The 26,479-nt window shown below is 36.6% G+C and overlaps 1 protein-coding gene across 15 annotated transcripts in view; it reads left to right on the plus strand.

Moving 5' to 3' along the window:
- FBXO38 (F-box protein 38) overlaps positions 1-26,479 on the plus strand; it is a 77,660-nt gene that overhangs the window by 19,811 nt on the left and 31,370 nt on the right. For 6 of the 15 annotated variants that reach the window (XM_008987467.6, XM_008987475.6, XM_008987478.6 and 3 more), the window contains exons 1-8: positions 69-153; positions 11,036-11,226; positions 16,505-16,638; positions 19,480-19,643; positions 19,851-20,016; positions 22,173-22,310; positions 23,702-23,839; positions 26,241-26,334. In XM_008987467.6, coding sequence (XP_008985715.1) covers positions 11,099-11,226; positions 16,505-16,638; positions 19,480-19,643; positions 19,851-20,016; positions 22,173-22,310; positions 23,702-23,839; positions 26,241-26,334 — 962 coding nt within the window. In that variant the 5' untranslated portion in view covers positions 69-153; positions 11,036-11,098. Of the gene's footprint in view, positions 1-68; positions 154-11,035; positions 11,227-16,504; positions 16,639-19,479; positions 19,644-19,850; positions 20,017-22,172; positions 22,311-23,701; positions 23,840-26,240; positions 26,335-26,479 lie in introns of those variants that run through there. The other 9 variants (XM_035288019.3, XM_078365766.1, XM_078365765.1 and 6 more) reach the window with 2 other exon arrangements.

Here is a 26,479-nt window from a genome sequence, read left to right on the forward strand (position 1 = left end):
ATGGACACGGGTTGCGAGTTCAGCCCCGGATGACAAGACTCCGGAAATGGGCGACCGGCGGCGGAAGCGGAAGTGCCTCACCGTGGGGGCCGCGGGAAGTGCCTGTAGCGTCCCTCCCTCTCAACCACAATAACAGACGGAGGGTCGGAGTAGGTGAGGCGGCGACCGAGTGGGCCTGGGAACCGGGAGGAGGGTGGCAAAGCCAGGAGTGCGTGTGGCAGGGCTGAGGTAGTTGGATGGGGAATCTGCAGCTTCCGAACGTTGAAGCTCGGCCTCTGGCCCCCTTTGGGCCTAGAGCTCCCTGAGAGATCAGGGGTTGCATTTGTGATTCCTGGCCTTCCAGGCCGTGCTTGCGGGGTTTGCCACCTTGTCTGAACCTGGCTCTCAAATCCAGCATGAAGAACCGTCTCTGGGCGCCACTTTCCTCAATGAAATGGGTGAGGGGGCCTGGACAGCTTCTTGGACTGTCTCCCACTCCGAGCGTCACGAATTTCATGATTTTAATGTTAAGTCGGTGTTTGCCAGTAAAGTGAAGGAGGCCTGTGTTCAGCGTACTGAGGGGCATATCCCTGAGCAGGAAGCAGTGAACACATCTTTGAGAGGCTGCCACGCCTGAGCATCAGGAGCCCCGAATTCTAGTTTTGCCCCTTTCACCGACATACCGTGTGACCTTGTCTAGATCCATTACGCTTTCAGTGCTGCAGATGGCTTATCTGTGTTGGATGTCTTTGAGGTCCGTGCTCTAGCTATGGAAATCAGATTCTCAACTCCCCTTTCATGGAGTCTTTACGGACCTGAAAAGCATGTTTTGCCTGCACTCTGCACAGCCAGAATTTGACTAAGAGATGTCTACCGTGTTTTTTTTACAGCCACCAAGCTGGCCAAGGGCAACTGGGCACTTAGGAAGGTTCCTGTTCAATGAGAAGCTCTGTCCGGAAAACTTTGTTTTATGCGTCTATACCAGCAGTGTAAATCACAAAGTGAAAAGCAGGAGACCTTAATTTTTGTTCCAAAGTTGCTATTAACTTGATGGTTTATTTTAGGCTCCTTCCTCTCTCTGAACTTGAGATGTTTTATCTGCTAAAGAAAGACATTGGATTAGGTCACTGGTTTTTAATCTTCTTTCCCACCCCACCCACCCCCAGCAGAAGTGAAGGATAACATAATAGTTCTATAAAGCCATGATTTTCTCAGGGAGGGAGGAGGTCCAGTTTGGAAGATACGTATTACATAGGCATAGACTGAAAAAAACCTGCTTGTAATTTTTAACTTTCATTTTGAGAATTAACATGCTAGATTATTTGTAAACCTTCTTTTCCCTCTTTGAAATGTGTGATGCAGTAATTCTGATGTCCGCCATGGGTAAATAATGTAGACTTTTGTGTGCCTCTTTGTTTAAATGACTGTGTGCCCAGAGGTACAAACTATATTTAGTCAAGCAGATACTAATGCTTAGTAGAGGAGAAAGAGAGACAACTAGATTCCAGTAAGAGTGAAGTAAAATTACAGTGCAATAAAATTAGCAGTATACTAAAATAAAATAAGGCAGTATAGGAAAATAAAATTTAAAAGGAGTTGAAGACCTGGATTCCTGTTTCACCACTGTTACATTCTACCTCTGTGACTTTGCACAAGCCTCACTTTTCTTATCTGTAAGATAAAGGGTTGAACTGAATCATTCTAGGCTTGTATTCAGCACCATAATCCTGTGGGGTTTTTTCATGTGTGGTTTTTATCTGAGTAGTTTGGTGGATGCGGTGTGGTATTTCTTTAAGCTGGAGAGGCTATCCTAGTCAGTAGATACACTAGATATTAAATGATGTCACTTAAGGTCTTTGAGGTCAAATTAAGTGACTTGCAAGATTACTTTGATATGAGCAAGCTGAAGCCAATAGAAACTAAAGAAAGGTGTTAGGAACCTGAAGGGCAGGAAAGCCCTTAACCGGATAGGATCATTGAGAACACTGGGAAGTTTTAAGTGACAGAGGGGTATTTTTGATGAGGTTAAAGAAAAGTAATATGAGTTTGGGATGGGAAGGAGTTTTGAATTGACAACATAGGTGGAGAAGAACACTTTTTGGAAACAACTCTGGTTTAAGAATGTGCTTGCAACACTAAGACAAAAGTAATGCTTCCTGTGGCTAAGGTCAGCTGAGCAGGCAGCCACAGAATGACTGTAGTATACCTAAAGTGGCCATAGACCACTGCATGGGAGCGTAAATTAGATGGACCATAAACCCTAATTTATGACGTAGGGTGTGGTCAGCGGCAGTTCTATCAGAGCATCTTGAAGCCTTTCTCTGAGCACTGGGGCATTGCTCTGGAATGCAGGGAGACAACCACGGTGAGAGAGGACTGACTTGATAATAGGATGTTTAGTATAACCTGGAAAGCCTGTATCCCAGCCTGAACCTTGACACTATTTAATCTTGGGCAAGTGATTTGTCACCTTATCCTCTCTGGTTGTTTGGCCATCTGAATATTTTGAGATCACTGGATGAGCGTCGATGTATGTGACTACGAACCTCCTGAAGTTGTGTCTGTATTTCTGCTTGCATGAGTCTGGAAAACGGATGTGCCACTTTCATCATATTCTCAGATGGGTTTGTGACCCACAAAAAAATTGAGAACTGTGAGGGTAGGTAGGCTCTCAGCTCCTCTTCAACTTTTAACATTCTGAGATTCTGTAATTCTGTCATTCTGATATTTCTTTAAGGTTCAGAGTCTTGAGTGTCTAGAAATTGCTAAGCCTATAAGTAACACCTGGTACCGCAAAATACAGTCTTTATATGTAACACTCTCTTGTTATTTATGCAGGCATATCTCAGAGATACTGCAGGTTCGGTTCCAGACTACCGCAGTAAAGCAAGTCACAAATTTTTTTGGTTTACCTGTGTATATAAAAGTTAGATTTCACAATGTAGTATAATCTATTAAGTGTGCAACATCATTATGTCTAAAATAATGTATATACCAAAATTTAAAAATACTTGATTTTAAAAAATGCTAACAATCTTAGCCTTAAATGAGTCATAATATTTTTGTTGATGGAAAGTCTTGTCTCTGTCTCAATGGCTGCTGACTGATAAGAATTGTGGTTGCTGAACATTGGAGTGGCTTGGCAGTTTCTTAGGACAACAGTGAAGTTTGCCTCATTGATTGGCTCTTCCTTTTAGGAAATATTTTGTTGTACCATGCGATGTATGATAGCATTTTACTTACAGTAGAACTTCTTTCAAAATTAGAATCAATCCTCTCAAACCCTGGCACTGCCGTATCAACTGAGTTTATGTAGTATTCTAAAATCTTCATTGTCTTTTTCAATAATGTTCACAGCATCTTCACCAGAAGATTTCATCTCAAGAAACCACTTTCTTTGTTCATCTATAAGAAGCAACTTTTTTTCTGTTCAAGTTTTATCATGAGATTGTATCAATTCAGTCACGTGTTCAGGCTCTACATTCGATTCTAGTTCTCTTGCTATTTCCACCACATCTGCAGTCACTTCCTCCACTGATGTCTTTTTTTTTTTTTAATTAATCCCGCTTTTCTATAATCACAGAAGTCTTGAACCCCTGAGTCATCCTGAGGATTGGATTCCAAACTCTTGTTAATGTTGATATTTAGACCTCCTCCCATTAAACGCAGATGTTCTTAACAGCTTCTAGAATATGTATCCTTTCCAGAAGATTTTGAATTTAGTTTGCTCATATCCATCAGAGGAATCACACAGTCTATGGTAACTATAGCCTTATGAAATTTATTTATTAAATAATAAGACTTGACAGTTTTTGATCTGTCAGCTGCAGAATGGATATTGTGTTAGCAGACATGGAAACTATTAATCTCCTTGTATATCTCTAATGGACCTCTTGGACGATTAGGTGCATTGTCAATGAGCAGCATTATTTTGAAACAAAACTATTTTCTGAGCAGTAGATCTTAGTAGAAGGCTTAATAGAAGGCTTAGAATATTTAGTATACCATGCTGTAAACAGATATGCTGTCATCCAGGCTTTGTTGCTCCTTTTGTAGAGCATAGACAGAGTAGATTTAACATCATTCTGAAGGGCCCTAGGATTTTCAGAATGTTTAGTGAGCACTGGCTTTAACTTCATGTCACCTGCTGCATTCTCTAACAAGATAATCAGCCTGTCCTTTGAAGCTAGGCATTTACTTCTCTAGCGATAAAAATCTGATATGGAGTATTACTCCAACGGAAGGCTGTACATACTGAAAATCTGTTGTTTACTGTAGCTACTTTCAGCCATTGTCTAAGGTAGATCTTTTGGATAACTTGCTGTAGCTTCTCCATCAACATTTGCTGCTTCACCTTGTGCTTTTCCATTACGGAGACATCTTTTCATAAACTCATGAACCACCCTCTGCTAGCTTTCAACTTTTCTAAAGCTTCCTCACGTCTCTTAGCCTCCATAGAATTGCAGAGACTTAGAGCCTTGCTCTGGATTAGGCTCTGGCTTAGGGAATGTGGCTGGTTTGAACTTCTGTCCATACAACTCAGACTTTCTCTATATCAGTAATAAGCTGTTTTGCTTTCTTATTTGTTTATTCACTGGAATAACACTTAATGTTATCAGTAACTTTTTCTTTGTGTTCACAACTTAGCTGTTTGGCACCAGAATCCTAGCTTTTGGTCTGTCTTGGTTTTTTTTTTTTTTTTAAGATGGAGTTTCACTCTTGTTACCCAGGCTGGAGTGCAATGGCGCGATCTCGGCTCACCACAACCTCCGCCTCCTGGGTTCAGGCAATTCTCCTGTCTCAGCCTCCTGAGTAGCTGGGATTACAGGCACGTGCCACCATGCCCGGCTAATTTTTTGTATTTTTAGTAGAGACGGGGTTTCACCATGTTGACCAGGATGGTCTCGATCTCTTGACCTCGTGATCCACCCACCTCGGCCTCCCAAAGTCCTGGGATTACAGGTGTGAGCCATTGCGCCCGGCCTTGTCTTGGTTTTCAATACGACTTCCTCACTAAAGTTAATCGTCTTTTGCTTTTGATTTAAAGTGAGTGATGCTCCACTTTTCCTTTCATTTGAACTCTTAGAGGCCACTGTAGAATTTTTAATTGGCCTAATTTCAATATCTTTGTGTCTCAGGAAATAGGGAGCCCCAAGGAGAGAGACAGACATAAGAGATCAGCTAGCCAATGGAGCAGTCCTGACACCATCTTTATCAATCAAATTTGCCATCTCATATAGCATGGTTCATGGTACCGCCAAAACAATTAAAGCAGTAACGTCAAAAATCACTGATCATAGATCACCATAAGACATATAATAATAATGAAAAGATTTGAAATATTGTGAGAATTACCAAAATGTGACACAGACATGAAGTGAGCACATGCGGCTGGGAAAAGGGCACCAATACACTTGCTTGATGCAGTGTTGCCACAGACCTTCAATTTGTAAAAGACACATTATCTTTGAAGCACAATAAAGTGAAACACAATTAAAACAAGGTGTGCCTGTACTCACTCACCTGTCCCTCGTGCTCCATGACTCCCCGCAAGACCCCCTCCAACTCATCTTCACTGCCAGTAACTGGGCTTCCCCCACCCCCTTTACTCTTTATTTTTTAACCTGCTACTGCTTTGAACCTTCTCTACCTTGTTGGGTTTCTCAAGTGAAGGCAGGGTGTTTAGTGGCAAATGGTGGTATTTTGGAGGTAGGAGTGAGAATAAAACACGAAGGCCTAGTCATGGCAATTTCTCCTCACTTGCTTTGGTTTCTCTTCCAAACTAAAAAGAAAAGCAAATAAGGGAAAGGGTACACATTAAAAAGAGATACTATCACCACTTCTTGGAACTTTCTGTGAATTTCATGTTCTCTTTCTTATATGGGGAAACCAGGCCCCTATTCGTCAATGCCTGAGATGAAATGCTCAGCATAGCCTCACTAGGTATTTTACTTAAATGAAGAGGAAGCCAACTTAACTCAAGCTACTTTGTTGTCCTTTATAAAGACTGAGTAAGGGTGGGGGAAAATAAAATATTTCTTGATCGAGGAAGCTTTTTGTCTCCTGAACATTTTCAGAGACGTCTACTTGGACCTGAGAGGGCTGGTAGATTTCTCCTGGTTATAAGTCCTGTTAACCTCCTGTGTATAATAGAGTTCTTTTCTGTTACCTCAGTGTTCATCTCCACAAGTCCCTTCCCCACAATAGGCTTAGGGCAGGCCATCACTTACTACTCTACCTGCCAAGTAGGAACTAAAAGACCTAAGTCTTCAGCCGTGATATAGGAAATATGAATAGTTTTACCCAAAATTTTGTTAGTCCTAATAATTTAAAATTTAGGCTTTTTGTTAGTGTTAAAGGATACTGTAGGTTAAAAAGGTTTTTGTTAGCTTCTTGGAGATCTAACCTCAATATAATATTGTATAACAATTTCTGTGAGTAAATATTTTTCAATTTTCAATACGTGGAGTTTTGTAAACTCAATGATATTTAAGGTGCAGGGTATTTAGACTAAAATTTAAGTGTAGTTTGTGCTGTGGGGCTACTAAATCTAATTCACACAAAAGCGCTACATTGCAGAATCCTAGGGAACAATCAAAGGTGGAATCAGAAGAGGAAGATGTTAAGTTATTAGGTGGTGTGAACTTAAAGAGAAAGAAGGAAGAAGGGATTTTAAAAAAGGATTTTTACTAAAGGAATGAAGAATCAAGAGCATGATCTTCATGAAGAATTGTCAAGATTCTTGAAGCTGAACATATGGTAAAATATAACAACTGGAGGATTGGCCTCAGCATCTAGGTAATTTGTGGGTAGATGAGTCTTTGCTGGTTAATAGTCCTGTTGAGGCATTTTCATATTACAGAATAGCTGTTATGTGTGTAATTGGAGTAAAATCTGATTGCATTATTGCCTGGGCTATAAGCTTGTTGCTGAGATCATTGAGTGCTGTGGTAGCAAATGCCTCGTGGGAGCATGAAATAGTTTTTAGCAGCAGCCTTGAAGCTACTGGATGTATATAGAATAAAGAAAAGACTGATGGATATTCATACATTAAAATATTTGAGGATATATTGTGAGCAAGGACTTGTTATCACCTAGAGGCAAGATTTTTTAGCAGAAACATGACTAATAAATCACTACAAAAAGTGCTATGGAAGTGGATGTTAAGTCCCACAGGGAGCTCAACTGAAGGAGTGAGTAGGGAGAACTTAATAATATTTAAGCTAGATTTTTACAGGCAGTTTTCTAGGCAAAGTAGGGAAGAGAAGGACATTTCTAGTCAGAGTTAATACCATATTAGGAATGAAGCACCAATGTTTGTTTGGGGAAACTAAGAAGATAGTGGTCTGCTAGACTGAGTATATTCAGAGCAAGTGGTAAGGACTGGAAGAAGATAAGATTGGAACATCTGGTGGTTTGAGATTAGATTGAAAAGATTTTATCCTCTGAACCAGGATTCCTTGTAGGCCGATTGTTTTGTTTGGCCATGTATATGGTACTTCTTAAAAACATTCTGAAAATTTCAATTGATAGAGAATAATATGAAGTGAAAAGTAAAAGATTTTTCTGCTTTCATAAACCTCTGTTACTACTCGCCAGGTTACCACTTAATATTTTGTTGTACATCTTTCATAAAATGTTGTGTGCCGGCACAGCATATTAGTCTTTTTTATCATATTTTAAAAAAAATTTTTAGGGTGTAAGCTTTTTAATTTTTAAAATTATGTTGTTATTAGAATCATACTTTAGATGTAGTCTATGTTTTGCTTTTTTCACTTTATCAACCAGAGGACTATCTTAAAAAGATAACTGTGGCTTCAGTGTGAAGTATAGCATGGTAAGCATTTATTCAGTAAATTACTTACTGCAGGCATAGTGTCTGCTAAGCTTGTCTTCGACCCTGAGAATGCAGTGGTGGGTATCATGCAGGAAGTCATTTCAGTAGTGCACATGAGTGTTAATTGAGTCCTGGAAGCTAATGGGAATGGATGTAAGAACAGTGTTGAGATAAGATTGATAAGAATAGCCAATCAAGTATCTGTGGAAAATGAGAAGTCAGGATATAGTTAGGATGATTTCAAGTTTTCTAATTCAGGAATTTCGTAAAACACATTAGGGAAAATGGGTGTATTTATTTGTATATATCTGTGTATCTTTGTTTTGGGGAGGGGGAGGGTTCATGATATGAAGGAGTTCATTTTGGACATAGTGTTTTTGAAGGATGTTCAAGTTATTGAGGAGAAAATTTCTGATAGGCAGAGGAAATAAAGCTCAGAGTTGAGGAGAGGTAAGAGGTAGAGTTGAAATTGTTCTTGTTTTTTTTGTTTTTCTGTGTGTGTGTGTATTTGTAGTAGCTAAATCCTTGGAATTGGGTATAGTTGCCCAAGGAGAAGAGGGATCAAGGGTGAATTAGCAAAGGAGACTGAGCAGTGGTCCTAGAAGAATGATAAGGATCAAGAGGATATCACTCTGGGAGCCGAAGGGTGGGAGGGTTTCAAAGGAGTGGTCAGCAGTGTCCCATACAAATGGGTCAGATGGGGGAGCACTCAAAGAGACTATTGGATTTGTTAACTACATGTTCAATGTAACCTTAGAGGTTTCAGGAGCTATCATAAGACGGAAAGATTCATTTGGATGAGGAAGGGCAGTAAACAAGAAAAGGTGGGCAGTGATATAATCAGAAACAGGCAAGTTTGTTTATAACTTTTCTTTTAGCTTGGACAATTCTGAGTATGAACTTTATTTCTCTGGAGGCCTGTTAGACAAAATGTGATGGACAACATAGGAGTAAGCTTCTGAGAAGTTAAGATACATGTCACAAATTCAGTGTAGTGTAGCCCATATACCTACTTTTTTGCAGAATTTTTTAGGCTCACACTGCTAGTTATCTGTTGATACCAGTCCACACACATTGATTTCTCTGTTTTCCCAGGCCATACCGGTTAGAAACGACAAATGAGGGTGTGTGTGTGTGTGTGTGTGTGTGTGTGTGTTTGGGGTACGACAGGCGAGCATGCTGACAGCCTCAAGAAGTAAATTTGTGTGTGTGTGTGTGTGTGTTTGGGATATGAGAGGCAAGCATGCTGACAGCCTCAAGAAGTAAATAGCACATAACCTTTCAGTGAGGGAAGAGACCAGAACACACACACACAGAGATACAAAAAATAATGACGATTTGCTTAGTCTAGTGGTGTGTCTATTTACTACTGAAGCAAAGGAACCTCAGAAACTGCATATACTTTAACACCCTCTGCCCACCTGGTGTCTTTCTCTTACTGAGATGCCTGAATGCTTGGGCCCTTGAAGTATATTGCTCTTCTCTCATTTCTAAGACCCTTTAGTAGTTTCCTATCACATTGAGGATTAAGACCCCTACTAGCAGTTCAGCCTTATCTTATTCCCTTTTTATCATCCTCTCTACCCAATACCTTTGGCTTTATTTCAGTTCCTTAAAAGAGTCAAGCCCCTTTGCAGAATCTAGCACATGCTTGTGTATCTCCAAGTATGCTTTTCTTCCTACTTTTTGTGGTATTAATTCCTGCTCTGCCTTCAGTTACCAGCTCACTTGTCTTTTTCTTAGGAGAACCTTTAGTGACCCACGGTCCCTTGTTATATGAGGATTTAGAACTGTGTTGAGTTTCTTTGTAGCAGTTATCTCCATGTGTAATTCCGAACTCATTTGTCTGGTTATTTGATTGTCTCCACTTGCCTCTGGGCCCTTTGTTTACAGTGCTAGATCCACAGGTAGCATTCAAAATAAATGTGCCCAGGCATATTTAAATGAATGTGAATGCACCTCTTTTCATCCTGTGTCACCTCCATCTACAAAGCCATTAATATTAAAGAGACCAATATTTCCTATAAACTTTCCTATATCTGTACCACCATTATTAAAATATTCCTAGACAGTTTGAGAATCAAGGTGTTAACTCTGCATGCTGATCAATAAAACAACCATCTGGGTGCTCACTGAACCCATTTTCTCCTTGCTTTCCCTTTCTGTTCCTTCCTGTCTCCTCTTTTCTCTTTATTCCTTCCTCCTTCTCTAAAGCTTATTTTAAAAACCAAATGAGCTGGGCTTGGTGACTCACGCCTGTAATCCCAACACCTTGGGAGGCCAAGGTGGGTAGATCACAAGGTCAAGAGATTGAGACCATCCTGGCCAACATGGTGAAACCCTGTCTCTACTAAAAATACAAAAATTAGCTGGGCATGGTGGCGCAAGCCTGTAATCCCAGCTACTTGGGAGCGAGAGGCAAGAGAACCACTTGAATTGAACACAGAAAGTGGAGGTTGCAGTGAGCCAAGGTCGTGCCTCTGCACTCCAGCCTGGCAACAGAGCAAGACTCTGTCTCAAAAAGGAAAAAAAAAAAGTACATGTGGTACAAAAGTGAAATACCTTCTCAGTATCGAGAGGGAGAAAGGATGCTTCATTCTTTCTCTGAAATTGTATAACAAGCTTATGTTTATTTTTTAGGAGAAATTCTCTGGTTTCTGTCAGATTTACAAAGGAGTCTATGACACATTGGTGTACTCTTGATTCCTGACTTTATAGGTGGGAGAATGAAGAATTTTAAAGATTGATGCAAGATTATAGAAGTAATTTGGGGGCAGATCCAAGATTAGAACCCAAGAATCTCTACTTTCTGCTCTGTTAGGGGAAGTCATAGAATCACAAGCTCCTGGACCTAGAAAAGGTTTTGATTCCTCATTTAATGATTATACATTACATATGAAGAAATTGATGCTTGGAGAAGTTGAATGAATAAGCTAAGAAGCAACAGTACAAATTAAAACACAGGACTCATGATTTCTGGACTTTTGCTCATTCTAAATAATGCATATTTATATTCTCTTCAGAAGTTGATTCTCCATTTATCTTCAGAAAAAGATGTTGTGTGCTGCTTGCACAGAGCAAATATTTTTATTAATTTGAATGTGATGTGTACCATTGTGATACCTTTGCCTGTTTGTGTTTTAAAATAAACATTCCTTAACCTGGGTTTTAATAGGTGGTGTGTTTTTTTACTCACTTCATTCTCTGTTTGCTTTACAGGTGCTTTGAACTCAAGTAAACAGAAGGGAAGATTTTCTCTTTGATACTGGAGACTGCACAGCAATGGGGCCACGAAAGAAAAGTGTGAAAACATGTATTATGAATAATGAAATTCCAGAAGAAATGACAGCAGATGAAACAAAGGACTATATGAATCAACTTTCACATGAAGTACTTTGCCATATTTTTAGGTAAGAGTGTGTTTGGTTGAATTACCTACCTGGGATGGATAATAGCAAACCCTGAAGCAGTGCTGTCTAATATGGTAGCTACCAACTACGTGCAACATTTACATTTCAATTAAATAGAAATTTAAGATATAGTTTGTTAGTTGCACTGGCTACATTTCAAGTGCTCATTAGTCTATGTGGCTAGTGGTTACTATATAGGACAACAGAGTATAGATAGAAAATATTTCTTTTGTCACAGATAGTTCTGTTGGACAGCATTTCTCTAGATTGTTAACATTTCTAGGCTTCTTGAAATTTTTATTGACTCGTAGATTTGTTGACTTTTGTTACTGCATTATAACAGTGCTCTCTGTGTTACTGCATTATAACAGTACACTGTACAATATAAGGCAGTGTTTCTGACTTTTTCTGACTACAGCCCACAGTGAGAAATATACATGTAAGTGATTGTAACAAAGTGTTGTGAAATAATACCCATCGTAACTAAATGCAGTGCATACATTAAAGTTGTTTTATGATGGACACAACACAAAAAGACTTTTAAAAAATTATATTTTTATCCAAACTGCGTAACTGTTTTTTTTTTTTTTAATGGAAAACTGTCATTCTAGTTTCCACTGCTTCCTTTCAATCATTGTCCTGATTTATATAATTCAAGTAAACAAATTCTAACATACTTGGTCTGAAATTAGAGACCTGAGTTTCAATCCTGGATCCATTATTTGCTAGCTCTAGACTAATAATAGGCATAAAGGCAATATTATTAGGATTCAGTGAGATAGCGCATTAAAGCGCTTAGCACACTGAAAGCATAAATACTTGGTGTTAATGGTTATTCTGCCTTTTTTCATATCGCTACATGGTCTTCATAATTTTTTTTAACTGCTTACTATTCTATGGAATGTATAAATAACATGATACCATTTTCCTTGTCTAACATCTAGATTGTTTTCAGTTTTTCTATTTTCTGTAATTATATTTGCAATGAACTACTCTAAGCATCTGGACTTTTAGGTTTTTTAACCTATGAAAATATTTTCATATATGAAGTTCTTAGCAGTGTTTTGAATTTCTACAAATGAATATTTGCAGATTATGAAGTTTTAAAATAGCAATAACCGTTATTTTAGGAGACCCTAGGCACTGTATTTTTTTTTCTAATATAAATTTGTATGTCTTTATTTCCTGCAGTTTGTTATTCTGTGACACATTGTAGTTTTTGCTAGTTGTGTTCTGTCTGGGGTTAGAAGACCAAATTAAAATGATATATTTTTTTTAACAGAACAAAATGATACTAACATTCATCTGGCAGAAAAAAATTCTGTCAGAATAACCAAAAATTTTCAGAAAAAAAGTCTTGCCCTACCAGATGTTCAGATACATTCTAAAGTATGTTTTGGAGAAGATAGCCAGACAGTTGAGTAAAAGACAAACATAGGTTGAATTCAAATACATGTGGAGATCTAGTTTATAACAAGGTTGTAGTCACATCAGTGAGGAAAAGCTGGGTGGACTATTCAGCAGTGTTGTCTCAGTCTGCAAATTATTTGGAGAAAAAAAATAAAAGCTCATTTTTATCTCATATCTTACAGCTAAATTCAAAATGGATCAATGAATTAAATAATAAAGTCTTTAAAATTCTATAAGAAAGTATAGGTAAAATTGCTTCTAGGGATAAAGTTGGATAATGCTAGGATATATTGTGGGAAAAAAAACTGGACCATATATAATACTTTTTGAAACAGAGTCTCACTCTGACTGGAGTGCAGGGTATGATCATGGCTCACTGCAGCTTGGAACTCCTGAGCTTAAGAATCCTCTTGCCTTAGGGGCACACACCAACATGCTTGGCTAATTTTTTTTTTTTTTTTTGGTAGAGGCGGGATCTTGGTTTCTTGCCTAGATTGTTCTTAACTTCTGGCCTCAAGCGATCCTCCCATTTTGGCCTCCCATAGTGCTGGATTACATGCGTAAGCCACCGCACTTGGCCATTGGACCATATTCTAAATTGAAAATAGGTCAGATAACATTTTGCAGTTCAAACAGAATATTCAAATGGAAGGCGTTGAATCAAGTAGAGAAGGAAGATATAATGCTAGTTACAATGAAGAAAACATAGAGCATTTGACAGAATGTAGAAAGAACCATGAACTGAGTTCTTGAGCTTGATAATATGTATATTCTAAAGACACTAAATTTTGTTTCATTTTTAGTCTTCTAAAATTTTGATTTGAGGACTCATTATGGTGGTGGAGTAACTACTTAGCATGTCTTTATAAAACAAGAAAAACTGTGGCCTTACTTAAAAGAAACCTAATCTTGCTGTCCCTGCTATGCTGTCTTTTCTAAAGTGGTGTATTTGATCTGTCTTTTGAACTCTAGTCCTTTGACTGTATAACTATGAAGAAAAATATACTACTTCTTAGGGAAAATATGACGTAAAATAATCTTGATTTTGTGATTATTGATCTGTTTGCATTCAGAGGAAATTCAATTTTAACCTAGGCAAATGCGTTAGGTAACAATATTTAGGAAAAAAAATTACGGTGGCAAAAGTTATTTAGTTTATAAAATGTGTTGTCATGTTTCTACTTCTATCTAAGTTATAGAAGCTAAAGTAAGTTATGGCTAGCAGTAATGCTTTATTTTGTAGAAGAGTTGATTGGATTTTCTTTATTTAAGTCATTTTAAAGGGGTTAAGAAGAAGAACAAGAGGTAGAAAAAATGGATCAGAGAAATATTCAACAGGGATATGTGGACTTTTCATTTAGAATTAGTGTCGTTAAGAGTTAGTGTCAGACAAAACTGACCCTTTCTCCCTCTTACCCAGCCATGTGACCTTTTGCAGCACTTGTAAAATGGAATAATAATAGTATTTTTTTTTTTTACATATGCTGTGGGCTGAATTGTGTATCCCCAAAATTCACATGTTGAAGCCCTAATTCTTGATGGGAATTTATTTGAAGACAAGGCTTTTAGGAGGAAAGTAAGGTTAGATGAGATCAATCCAAAGGGTAGGGTTTTAATCCTATAATATCAATGGCCTCAGAAAAGGAGGAAGAGACAGAGAGAACCCTCTCTCCAAATGCACATATTGAAGAACGACCCCATAAATAGATAGCAAGAAGGGCATTGTCTGCAAGCTAGGAAGAAGGCACTCACTAAAACCTGACCGTGCTGGCACCATGATTCCAGATTTCCAGACTTTGGAACTGTGAAGAAATAAATTTCTGTTGTTTATACATGTGGTATTTTGTTATGGCAGCCCAAGCTAACTAATACGCAACTCAGTTGCTCCAAAATCATAAAATTTCATGCTAATTACCAAAGAAGAGATCTTTAAGCATAAAGGAAATTGTGAACTTGCAAATTCTATGAGAGCTTTTAATTAATTAACCAATTCATCAATTATATTCATGCTACATTTGGCTACTTTGGATATACTATTTTCTTTTCTTTTCTTTTCTTTTTTAATTTAGAACGGGAATGAAAGGAAGGAAAGTCCACTTGGAAGAGGGTCAAGTGGGCGACTTGGGAGATCAAGTGTACCATTTGACCTTTGACTTAGGGTGTAATACATTGGCATACTTCCAGGGTCTGTGTCCCTTCTCCCCTGATTGTTCCCTTAGGGTGGGTTGTCTGCATGCACAGCAGCCTACTAGCACGTGGGAGGTGAACATGTGCAGTGTGTTTTCTGGAATTGTACGCATGCTCCCTTGAGGCCTTCTTCTTTTACCAGTTGGATGTCCCTGGAAGGTCTCATACCATTTAAACTCTGCCAGTTTGCCTCTTTTCTTTTTTCTTTTTTTTTTTTTTTTTTTTGTTGAAAACCAGTTCAACATATATGTGAGGGCTTATTTCTGAGCTCTCTATTCTATTCCACTGGTCTCCCTGTCTTTATGCTAGTACCACACTAGCCTAAAGACATTAGTCTGATCACTGTAACTTTATAGTACTTTTTTTTTTTTTTTGGAAAGAAGAAAAGAAAGAGAGAAAAAGGAGTGAAGGAGAGGAAGAAAGAGGAAGAAAAAGGGAGAGAGAACAGGAATATTGCTTTATTCTAAAAAGGGTCTTAATAATGGCCTATCAATATTTTGTGTATTTAAAGTGGAGAATATATATTTTGAGAATGTAATAATAGTATTACTACATCAGTGAAGTGCCAGCAGATAACAGAAAATATACTTACCTGGACTTTGAAGATAATCTAATGAAGGGACTATTTACAGAGATGTAGGTGGAGTTTAGGGCGTAAGTAAGGGCTGATGGAGAATTCAGCTAGGGGATTAGCAGTAGCAGAAAGGCAGCATTACCACCTGAAGGCCTCCAGCTGGTGCCTCTCATTGACCAAGGTTAACCATTAGCCAGAGAGGGGTACAGAACACAGCACGTCAGAGATGGGGAGATAAAGGACTGGTAGAGGGCTCTGTGGCAAACAGGAACCAGCTAGTTATCTTTTAAGGTTGTTATGAAACAATGAATATAGTAGAGTGTGAGGCAATACAGGTTCAGTAAAAGGTATCTTTAACTTTAAAAAAAAAAATTAATTAATCTAGGTGTGTGTGAAGGGGTCTTAAGAGAGAAAAATAGACCTTTCAGAATATATAACAGAACAAAAGTCAGGGTTAATCAAAAGTTTTGGGAAAAGATAATAAAGAAGATTGGAAACAGGAAGTTGTAATTCATATGAGCTGTCTTAATATTTATGCAATACTTTTATCAGTGTGTGTGACCTTAAAGGTTAAAAAAAAAAATCTGGGAAAAGAAATTGTATACTATATAACTAGTATACATATTTGTTGATGGAGAAGATAGTAGAGCTTGCAGATGCAGGAGGGTGGGGTTGAGAGAGAGCAAAATGTCCCAACAGGAAGTAGATTCTGTAAAAGATATGAAATCATATTGCCCATGTTAAAATTGAGTAATTCTCTGATCTTTCTCAGGTTCCTTTCTCATCACATCTTGAAAAGCACTGAGATTTTCTTCTTATTTTCTTTGTTTTTTTGGTTTTTAGATTTTCTTTGTCCATGAAACTCAAAAGAAAGGCAGGTTTTATCAAATGACCTGTGGTGGGAGCTTGGTACTTTATTTGGATACTGGAGTATTTCCTGACTTTTTAGTGAAAAGCTATGTGACCTTATGCATGTTAGCTTAAAATCTCTGTCTTAAGATCGTATTTCTTTTGAGTTGTAGGATATTGGAAGAAGGAAAAAAATAGCTTATTGATAGAGGAAATACTTAAACACTTGATAAATAAGAGTTTCTTTCTCTCACAAAGGTACCTCCCTCTACAGGATATCATGTGTATGGAATGTCTTTCCCGGAAGCTTAAGGAAGCAGTGACCCTTTATCTTCGAGTTGTGAGAGTTGTGGATCTCTGTGCAGGGCGGTGGTGGGAATACATGCCAAGTGGTAAGTGACTTTAGTCTGTAAGGTACAGTAGTGTCTGTCCTTCTGGAAAGTAGTAACAATGGTTTCATAAAAAGTTACTTGTTGGCTTGAGAAAGACAATTTAAGTCACCTTGTAGGGAGGCAAGATTTTGTCTAAATTATTTGTGTTAGGTTTTAAGTTTATAAAATGCATTTTACCTGAGGCTGTATTGTTTTAGTAGTCTGCTCTTTTCATTTCCTGTGTTTAAGTAACTATATCGGCCTGTTCCACACATGTGATTGGAGAACATGAGCATTTGGTTAACTGTGTATATGTGTATCACATTAGACAGTGTGTCCTTTACTCCATGATGCAGGTTTTCTGGTGAATAGTAACATCTTTCATTATAGATTTCCTCTGCAACTAAACTTTAGTTAAATCAATAGTTGCCATTTTTGTAAAGCAGGCCACAGAACTTTAATTTCTTTAAAAGGCCTATAGTAGGTCTTGGAGATTCTCTAATAAGGCACTGACTGACCTTACAGGTGAAGAACTTAGAGTTAGCCTACTAACCACAACAGATTGTTCCCAGTTTAAGAGACCACCTGAAAAGAAAGTTAATGACTTTAGCTAAGCAAGGCATATCTGAAAGGAAAGAGTTAAAATAAAAGGCAGTTAAGGCTTCCTTTCAGTTAACACCAATTCATTAATTAGTACAATTTAATTACTACTGTTTTGCAATTATGAATCGGTCTTTTAAAGTTATCCATTTTCTATGATGTCCAGATTATGAGACTTTGAAAATGGGATAAGGTTGAGAAGGGACCCCCCCAAAAAAAGCCTTAATAGAAGTGAAGGGCTGGAGAAGATAGTTGTCTTGTTCTGTTCTGTAGAACAGAACGTATTACCGCTGAAGTACTGGAATTGTGCAGGTGGGTGCTCCATCCTTTCAAGATAGTCATCAAATCAATTGGTAACTCTTATCAGTTGATCATAGTAGTTATCAGTATATACTTTCTCATGAAGAACATTACAAAGACCTGAGGCTAGAACTTATCAATAGGTTTGTGGGAGGCAAACCAGTTGTTTTCGAATATTTAATAAAAGCCATTCTAAGGGCAAAGGATTCATCTTTTTTCAAGAATGATCCTTTGTATTAGGAAAGAAAAAAATTAGGGCAGTGTGAAAATGATTGTCTTAATCCTTATATTAGATTTGCTTTTGCAAAGGTTAGGCCAGCAGGAATTCTGAAGTGGGATTAATACAGTATATAAAGGCAGGATGGCAGAGCTCCCATGTGATACAGTCTTAGCATTAATGTCCTACCCCTTACCAATGAGAGAAGAATTTGTCTGCATCTCGCTGATGTTTAGGCTGTGGTAAGTAATCTGTGAGCCCAAGACTTCCCATCATTGCAATGAATGTAAAAGAGAGTTGAAATAAGCAGTCTAGCAAGATAACATCACACTAACCTGCTCGCTAATGCTACCCTGGCCTATTCTCTGGAGTTTAACCCAGAGTCTTTATATAATAGTACTTTATGTTTTACATATGTGATCTCTTTGGATTCTCACTCCATCTCTGTAAAGAAGGTAGAAATTTGCCCATTTCTCTTGTGGGAGGCAACACACATGACAAAAGAGGATAAACATGTCTGAAGTTACAGTTGGTTTTGGATTCCAGCCCTGCCATTTGGAAACTGTTCAACTCCTTCAACTTCATTTTTTACACTTGTAGATGGGGTAATAACCTTTCTGATTTGGTTGTGTAATGAAAAAAACAAAATGGTTAACACATTGAATCATTCAGTCATTAAAAGTTACTATACAAGAGAGTAATAAGAACTGTTATAATTAGAGACCAAGTAATCTCTTGCTTCTCCTTACTCTTCACTTTTGTGATACTGAAGTTAACATGTTTGGACTTTACATGTTAAATGAAATAACTCACAAATAAAATAACTTCCAAAAACTTTAGTATGTAAGACTTAGTCATTTGGGCTTTTTATTCTTGACAGTTAATATTTTTATTTGTCATGAATAGGCAGACAGTTGGCTCTCTGACCGCTTTCATTAAAAATAAAAAAAGCCCTTGTAACAGATAAAATAGCATCTATATGAGACTTGTCTCCCCACCTATATAACCAGTAGCTCCTGCTGTGGAAGTAACCTGCCTCTCTCTTTTCCCATCTTGTTAATTCTTACCATAGTCTCCTTGATAGATAACTTCCTATGAACTCAGCATCCCCTGAGATTGGATCACTCTGGTCCTCTTAGCTAACTTGCATCTGTCTTTTACAAAAGAATGAATTGTCTAAAATGTCAGGGGAGTAATAGTTAAACATATGACAGAGTATCATTAGCATAATTATTAGAAAATGGATAGAATAATCTCAGGAATTAAGTCAGAACTGTGAGTTTCCTGAAGATGAGGATCATATCATATCTTATTTATATTTTTAGTTTTGTATTCTGCAGAGCCCTGAAGGTTTAACAGACCAGAGAGTACCCTTGTGGGAGGAGGAGGAGGAGGGTGGTGGTGATCAGGTGGGTGGTCCTGCTCCATTCACCAAATAGGTCCAAGTTATCTGGGTTAAAAGTGTGTTCTTTATTGAAGACTTCTATGCCTTAAAAGCAAAAGAACCAAAAAGTCAATAATAAAAGCCTCTTCAATAAACTATTAACTCAGAGTAAGTGGAGTTTCTGACACATTCCCTGTTACTAAAAAAAAGTACATTTCAGTACATTTCTGTTGTATTTATTCAGCCGTATTGAAATTTGAAAAGGAAGTCTTTTTTAACTTTTGGTAAAAATCACAAGTGCCTATTAAGTGTTAATGAACAGAAAGATGAACCTGTCTCTGAATACTTCTGAACTTCTCAGGCTTTACAGATTCCAGTTTTCTAACACTATTAAAGAAGATGCCAGATGTTGAACAGCTATATGGCCTTCACCCTCGGTACCTTGAGAGGCGAAGAGTAAGGGGCCATGAGGCTTTTAGCATTCCAGGAGTCCTAGAAGCTTTGCAGGCATGCCCAAACTTAGTGGTGAGTACACATGGTTGGACATTTTGGCATCAACTGTTGATGAAATAGTAGACCAAAGAATGATAGAAATGTTCACTCACATGTGAATCTCATCTGTCACAAACTTTTAAGTTCCGTTGTATAGTTAGCATCTTGTGGTACAGAAATAAAAGCTTTGGATGCTAAATTAAAAAACTGTCTTATGCTTGCTTTGTCATTATTTTCTAGGGTGTGGAAACTTCTCATTTGGAGTTGGTAGAATCCATTTGGACATATATGCCACATGTTCATATTTTAGGGAAATTTCGTAATCGTAATGGAGCCTTTCCAATTCCTCCTGAAAATAAACTGAAAATTCCTATAGGAGCCAAAATTCAAACTTTACATTTAGTTGGTGAGTACATATTTTTTGGGGCACTTGTAACTCCTTGAAATGCCATGTAACATGAATATTTATCGAAAAGGAGTCACGAGAATTTTAGTGATGGCTTTGTTAACTTCAAAATAAATGTTTGCAAGACTTGTATAAAAATTTAGATTTCCCATTAAAGACCCATTGGGGTGAGGGAAATACTGCTTCACAAGTGTACATTCTCCATATGAATATTCTTTGAAATTATATACAAATAACTTCAAGTTAAGTAAAAAGTGTAAATATTTCTCAAATTTGTCACTTTTGGCTTAGACTGCTGAAAGGAATTTGGGGGGAATCCCTGTTAATACAGTCTAGCCTTTAATATTTGTTTACTCCTTTATTCTGTGTGTATATATATGCGTATATATACACATATATACACACACACACATATACACATAGATATATATACATAGAGAATATATATGTTTTAAGCATTATTCTAGGTATTGGGACGGTCCAAAGAACTGGAAATCTCTGAAACTCAGGTGGTAAAGGGAGGGCATCAGGAATGATAAACAGTTGGTCTTAAATAAGACTTAGATACACAATTATGGAAGAAGATTTTTAGCAACCTTTCGTTTATAAGATCAGGGAGTGATGTCTAGTTTGACACTGGATTTTTAGATGTAAAAGAAATCTGTAGTATCTGAAGTTTATAAAATAAACTTTTTAACGTCAAAGACTTATTTTCATATCTTTATGTTTTCTACAATGCCTGTCACAGTTCATTGTAAATACAAGTACAGGGTAAATTTTATTAAAATGCATTAATTTATGGGAATCATTTAACAGTTTAACACTGTATGATGGTGATGCAAAGGTGTGTACTAAATTAATAAAAATGAACATTACTAGGAGTATGGGCAGTTATGTCCTTTGTTTATAGAGGGAGTTTGGGACAAAAAGTGGATTGGGTCTATAGTATGCTGTCTTCTCTCCATCTGTCTCACCCTTGCTACCTTGGGTTTCCTAATCAGTGCAATCAGTACGATCATCTTCACAGTATTAAAATAGATGCTAAACTTACCTTTGTGACTTCTGCGTCTTACATCTCAATCTGTACCTCATTTCTGCTTTTTTGTCTTATCCTTAATTTTACTTCCCATTTGTTGCTATACAATGTGTGTGCATAATTCAAGCTAAATTTAACTGCTGTTTTCAGAGGAACAGGTTAAGGGTTAATCCTTGAAGGTTACAATAAGAACATTTGGCAGAATTTAGCCTTTAAAGAACTGACCATTCAGGTACTCCAATTCTCTAGTTATACTTGCTAGCAGAGCTTCTATAGTATCAAATTTAAAAATTGCATTAAACGATTTTGCTGGCTACTGTTCGTTAAATGCCATCATCCTGGATCCTTGGATTTCTTTTATAAATTTGTGTCCCTTCCTTGGCTTTCATCTTCTGTCATATATTTCCTGTATTTCTTCACCTCATACTACACCTCCCTTCTTCTGATCATGGCCCTAGTATGAAGCCACTCATGGATCCCATGCATAAACCTTTACCAATTTGAAATTCTAAAATAAAAGACTGTGAGGTTTCTGCTTTTCTCAGAGCCATGCTGGCTGGCTTCTACGACATATTTACAAATCCTTAAGAGTCATGTATTTGTAGAAAACAAGTTTTAAAGCTCCATGTCTGGCTGTCTTCCAGACATCTGTCTATTTGCATATTTAAATCCATCTATCTGACTTTGAGCTGAGAAATTTAGTTATCCTACTGGGGGGCAGTGGACATTGGTAGTCAAATAGTAAATTTGTGTGTTCCATGTCCATCTTTATAGTTTTGCTTTCAGTAATCCATTTTCACTTTACCTCTTCTGGGAAAAATGTAGAAGAATTGTAAGATTATGTGAAAGACTTACATTTCTAAAATATAGAAATACTTTTTAAACACTATCTTCCCACTGGCCTTTTCTAAAAAAATTAAGTCAGTTTGTAGTTTACATAAACTGTTCTTTATAAGCCTGTTTTAAGTAAGGCAAACTTGATAGATTTTGTGTAATTTGTTCTGATAAAAATCCTTGAAGGTTAAACTGTTAGTATGAAAAATAGACTCTTGAACTTACATGCAAGATGTATATTTTTGTGATTTTTCTTGTTTGTTTTTTTTTTATATTTGTATTTTAGGGGTAAATGTTCCTGAAATTCCCTGTATCCCAATGCTAAGGCACCTTTATATGAAGTGGGTAAGACTCACTAAACCACAGCCATTTAAAGACTTCCTTTGTATCAGCTTAAGAACTTTCGTCATGAGGAACTGTGCAGGTAATTGTACACACTTATGGTGGAATTAAACATAAACTGTTCTAATAATATTCTGAAGCAAACTCCAGTAGCTACATTTGTAAATACAATTATATTATGCTGTTACTATTTATGTCTTATATCTTACTCATCTTGTGAAGATAAATGTATTTTTTGTTTTAAAGACATTAGAAATATGATTTGTGTTTGACCTCAGCAAAAACAAAACAAAACAAAAACAACTCAGAATATCTCTGTGTTTCTTATAGGCACTTTTTACTTTTCATAGGATTGTTTTATTAGATTTCAGACTTCTTTGTTTGTTGCTGGTGTCCAAATCATTCTGCATGTAAATAGTTGGCTTATTTAATCTACCTTAAACATAACTTAGGACTTTATTCTTCTAAACAGAAACCTTAGTGTCCCTGTTCCCCTAGAGCAAGCTTGTCCAACCCATGGTCTGCTGGCCATGTCCCACATGATACCCAATACAAATTCTTAAACTTTCTTAAAACATTATGAAATTGATCCACAGACCTTCCCCGCCCCCACCCAGCTCATCTGCTGACTTTAATGTTAGTTTATTTTATGTGTGGCCCAAGGTAATTCTTCCTCTTCCAGTGTGGCCAGCGAAGTCAAAAGAGTGGACACCCCTGCAATAGAGCATTAAGTGGGAACTACTCTGCTTCAAGGTCTTAATAACCAGGATTCCTCTTGTTAGCCTTATTCTCATACCTTTCCAAGACACACTTTCTTTCATCATCACATATGATTATTCATTGTTTCCTGGATGGCCATACAGCTTTCCACCTCAGTGTCTTCTCTTATGCTATATTGTTGTTTCCTTATCCTGACATATGCACTCTCTCTTTTTTTGTATGCATTCTTCAGGTTCTGCCTTTTCCAACTTACGTTTGTCCTCTTTCTTCTTTCTCATGGAGTACGGCAGATCATATTTTTATACTTGATGCAGTTCGCCTTTTTATTTCTCTCTAATTATTTATGTTCTACCTCCATGTCAACTGCAGGTCTTTTGATGGACAGGACCATATCTTTTGTTATCTTCTATAGTATCTAATGCAACACTGGTCATAGCGAGAGATGATTAAATGATTGCGCTGTTTACTTGAGTGAAGGATCACATTTTTATCTTTACTTTTTTTCCTTTAGTTAGTTTGAGTTCAAAACTATTGAGCCTTTAGAGAATTTACGGAATACTACATCTCTCTTCAGTGTTACTGAAAGTTCTTTATGCCAAGTAAGTATATAGTAATAAGAACTAGATTGCAGGGAGCCAGTTTGGCTGTCATTTTAAGACATAGAGTTTATAAGTTATACATGTCTTTCACTGATTTGAAAATTTATTTTAAGGCATTTTACATTGTTCTATCAAAGATTTTTTTTTTTTCCAGGACCCACAAATTCTTTGAAATATGTCCCTTTAGTGACAGGCTTAGCCTCTGCCCGAAACTTGGAACACTTAGAAATGGTTCGAGTTCCTTTCCTTGGAGGTCTTATCCAACATGTTGTTGAAGACAGTTGGAGATCAGGTATTCATTTTCCTTAGTTACTAAATATTTTTAAAATCAACTTAATAAACATCATTAAGCTTTTATTTAACTTCTCTTGCAAGTCTTTTAAAGAGAAAATGCTCATCAGTGGAGCATAACTAGTATTCATTTTCTTTTTGTGCACATTAAACTTTCTTAAAATAGTAGAGATAAGGCATGTTTTCTAGCTTGTTTTGACTTTTACATAGCTAATAATACTTCCTCTTATATTTGGAATCTTTCTTAGAAATGTTAACAGGGATAGTGTTCTTTGGTGATGTTTTATGACTAGTACAGCCTAGGCTTCCCCAAAAATTTAGGCATTAGTAATGTTAAAATCTATCAGTTAATACTTAATAGTATAAAAAAATACTTTTATTATATCACTTGGATATTGATTTATGATGGTATTTGAAGGAAAAATAGTTTTATTCTGTGTGTACTTAACTATAGATAAATAATAAGTAACAATGTGCTCTATGTTAATCATCTCATTGCAGGAAAAAAAATTAGTGGTTTAGCAAGATGGATGATTAATAGTTGGAAACCAAAAATCTAACTTTTGCTCTCTAAAATAAAATGGAAAGTCATCAAGTACCATTGTTAACAAATAGACATAATAGTTAATACTGTTGGAATAAAATGATGAGTAAACACTACATTTCTAGACATTTTGTCAGTCAAGTGTAGTATAAGTGTACTTTATTATGGGGATGAAACAACCTCTTTAAGACCAACAGTATTTTGATTGATGGCAATAGTTAACAAGATAAAAGTCAAAAACAAAAAGAAGGCTAGGGGGGCGGGGGCGGTCCATTCATTAGACAGAAGACCTGGAGAGAGATGTTAAAAGCTGAGTTTGTATAAAAGTCCTAAAAAAGAAACAGAGAGTTTTCTTCTCGAATTGGTTTTTAAGGGTGACACTGCTTTGGTATTTTACTCATGGAGTCAGCATACCTCACAAAAAATTAATTCTACATGGATCATAGATTTAAATGTTAACAATTTTAAAAATGAAATTTAAAACAACTTAGAAGAATGTCTTGTTGATCTTGAGTACACAAAGGCATCTTAAACAGGACACCAAAAGACATTTACCATAAAGAAAAGGCTGATAAGCTGTACCAAATTAAAATTTATATGTATATATGTGTATATATATATACATATACATATATATGTGTATATATGTATATATATTTTGCCCATCAAAAGGCATGATTAAGACAGTGAAAAGCCAGGCTGCAGAATGGGAGAAGTTGTTTGTAGCACAGATACGGATATTGGGAAGATGTAAAGGACTCCTGGGATTAAAAAGAAAAAGGCAGGCAACTCAGTAGAGAAAATGGGAAAAGATTTGAATAGAAAAGCTTTCGTATAAGAGGCCAATAAACATGAAAAAATGATAAAGTTCACTAATCGTTAAGGAAATGTAAATTGAAATTACAGTGTTTATTCAAGCACTAAAATGACTATGCCTACTCATGACTAATATGAAAAAGATAAAAACAGTAATGTTGGCTAGGATGTGGAGCAACAGGGCTTTTTATACACTGATCGTCAGAATATAAATTCATGCAACCACTTTGAAATACTGTTTGGTAGTATCTGCTAAAGTTAGTGATACACATAGCAACAGTTACATTCCTGGCTTTAAACCCAACAGAAATGTTTACAGATGTTCACCGAAAGACACTTTTACAATTGTTCATAGAAGCACTGTTCCTAATCATCCCAAAATGGAAAGATGCCTATCAGCAATAGAATGGATAGATTGTGGCATATTCATATAACAGAATACTGTACAGGAATAAGAATCAACAGACTACAGCTATACAGCGATATGGATGAATCTCATAAACAGAATGTTAAGTAAATGAAGCCAGACACAAAAGTGTACATACTTTGTGATTTCATTTATAAAAGTTTAAAACAGACAAATCAATCATTTCTTTGAGCTATACATTAGTAATTTATGTTCTTTTTTTTAAGTAAATATAAGTTTCAGAAACATTTAAAAATCAGTTAAAGTGGTGCAGGTCTTGTTTCTTATGATATTTGGAGATTCAGAATTTGGCCGGAAATGGCAGGATTTCTTTTTTTACAATTCTTTTATCAGTCTGACTTTCTAAAAATCCTTACTTAACAGTCTAAATTGTTTAGAGTAGCTTTCAGATGCCATCAGAATGTCTTTTCAAAATGAGGTTCTGCTTTCATGTCTTTTTAGATGACTTATAATTCATCTTATGATATTAATTTCAATCCAAAAACAAAGCTTAGATTTACTTTAAATGAATAATTATCATCTAAGATAATACTTCATAATCTATAATATCTAAATACTTCACTAAAAGCACAATGGTCAAAAGAAACACATGTTGTTTTTCTTCCTCCTCTTTAGGTGGTTTTAGAAATTTGCACACTATTGTTCTAGGAGCTTGCAAAAATGCTCTTGAAGTCGATCTTGGTTACCTCATCATTACTGCTGCCCGTAGGTATGTTTCCTCTTTGTATTGTGTCTTTCACTTTAGAAGTATTGTATTTTTTCCTGTTTAACAAAAAATTGGGGGAATATGTGTGTATGTATGTATGTACGTTCCATCAAGTCTTGCTCAACTTTAAAATACAAAGAAGTTGTTT

Source organism: Callithrix jacchus, chromosome 2, assembly GCF_049354715.1.
Source record: "Callithrix jacchus isolate 240 chromosome 2, calJac240_pri, whole genome shotgun sequence".
Taxonomy (NCBI): Eukaryota; Metazoa; Chordata; class Mammalia; order Primates; family Cebidae; genus Callithrix; species Callithrix jacchus.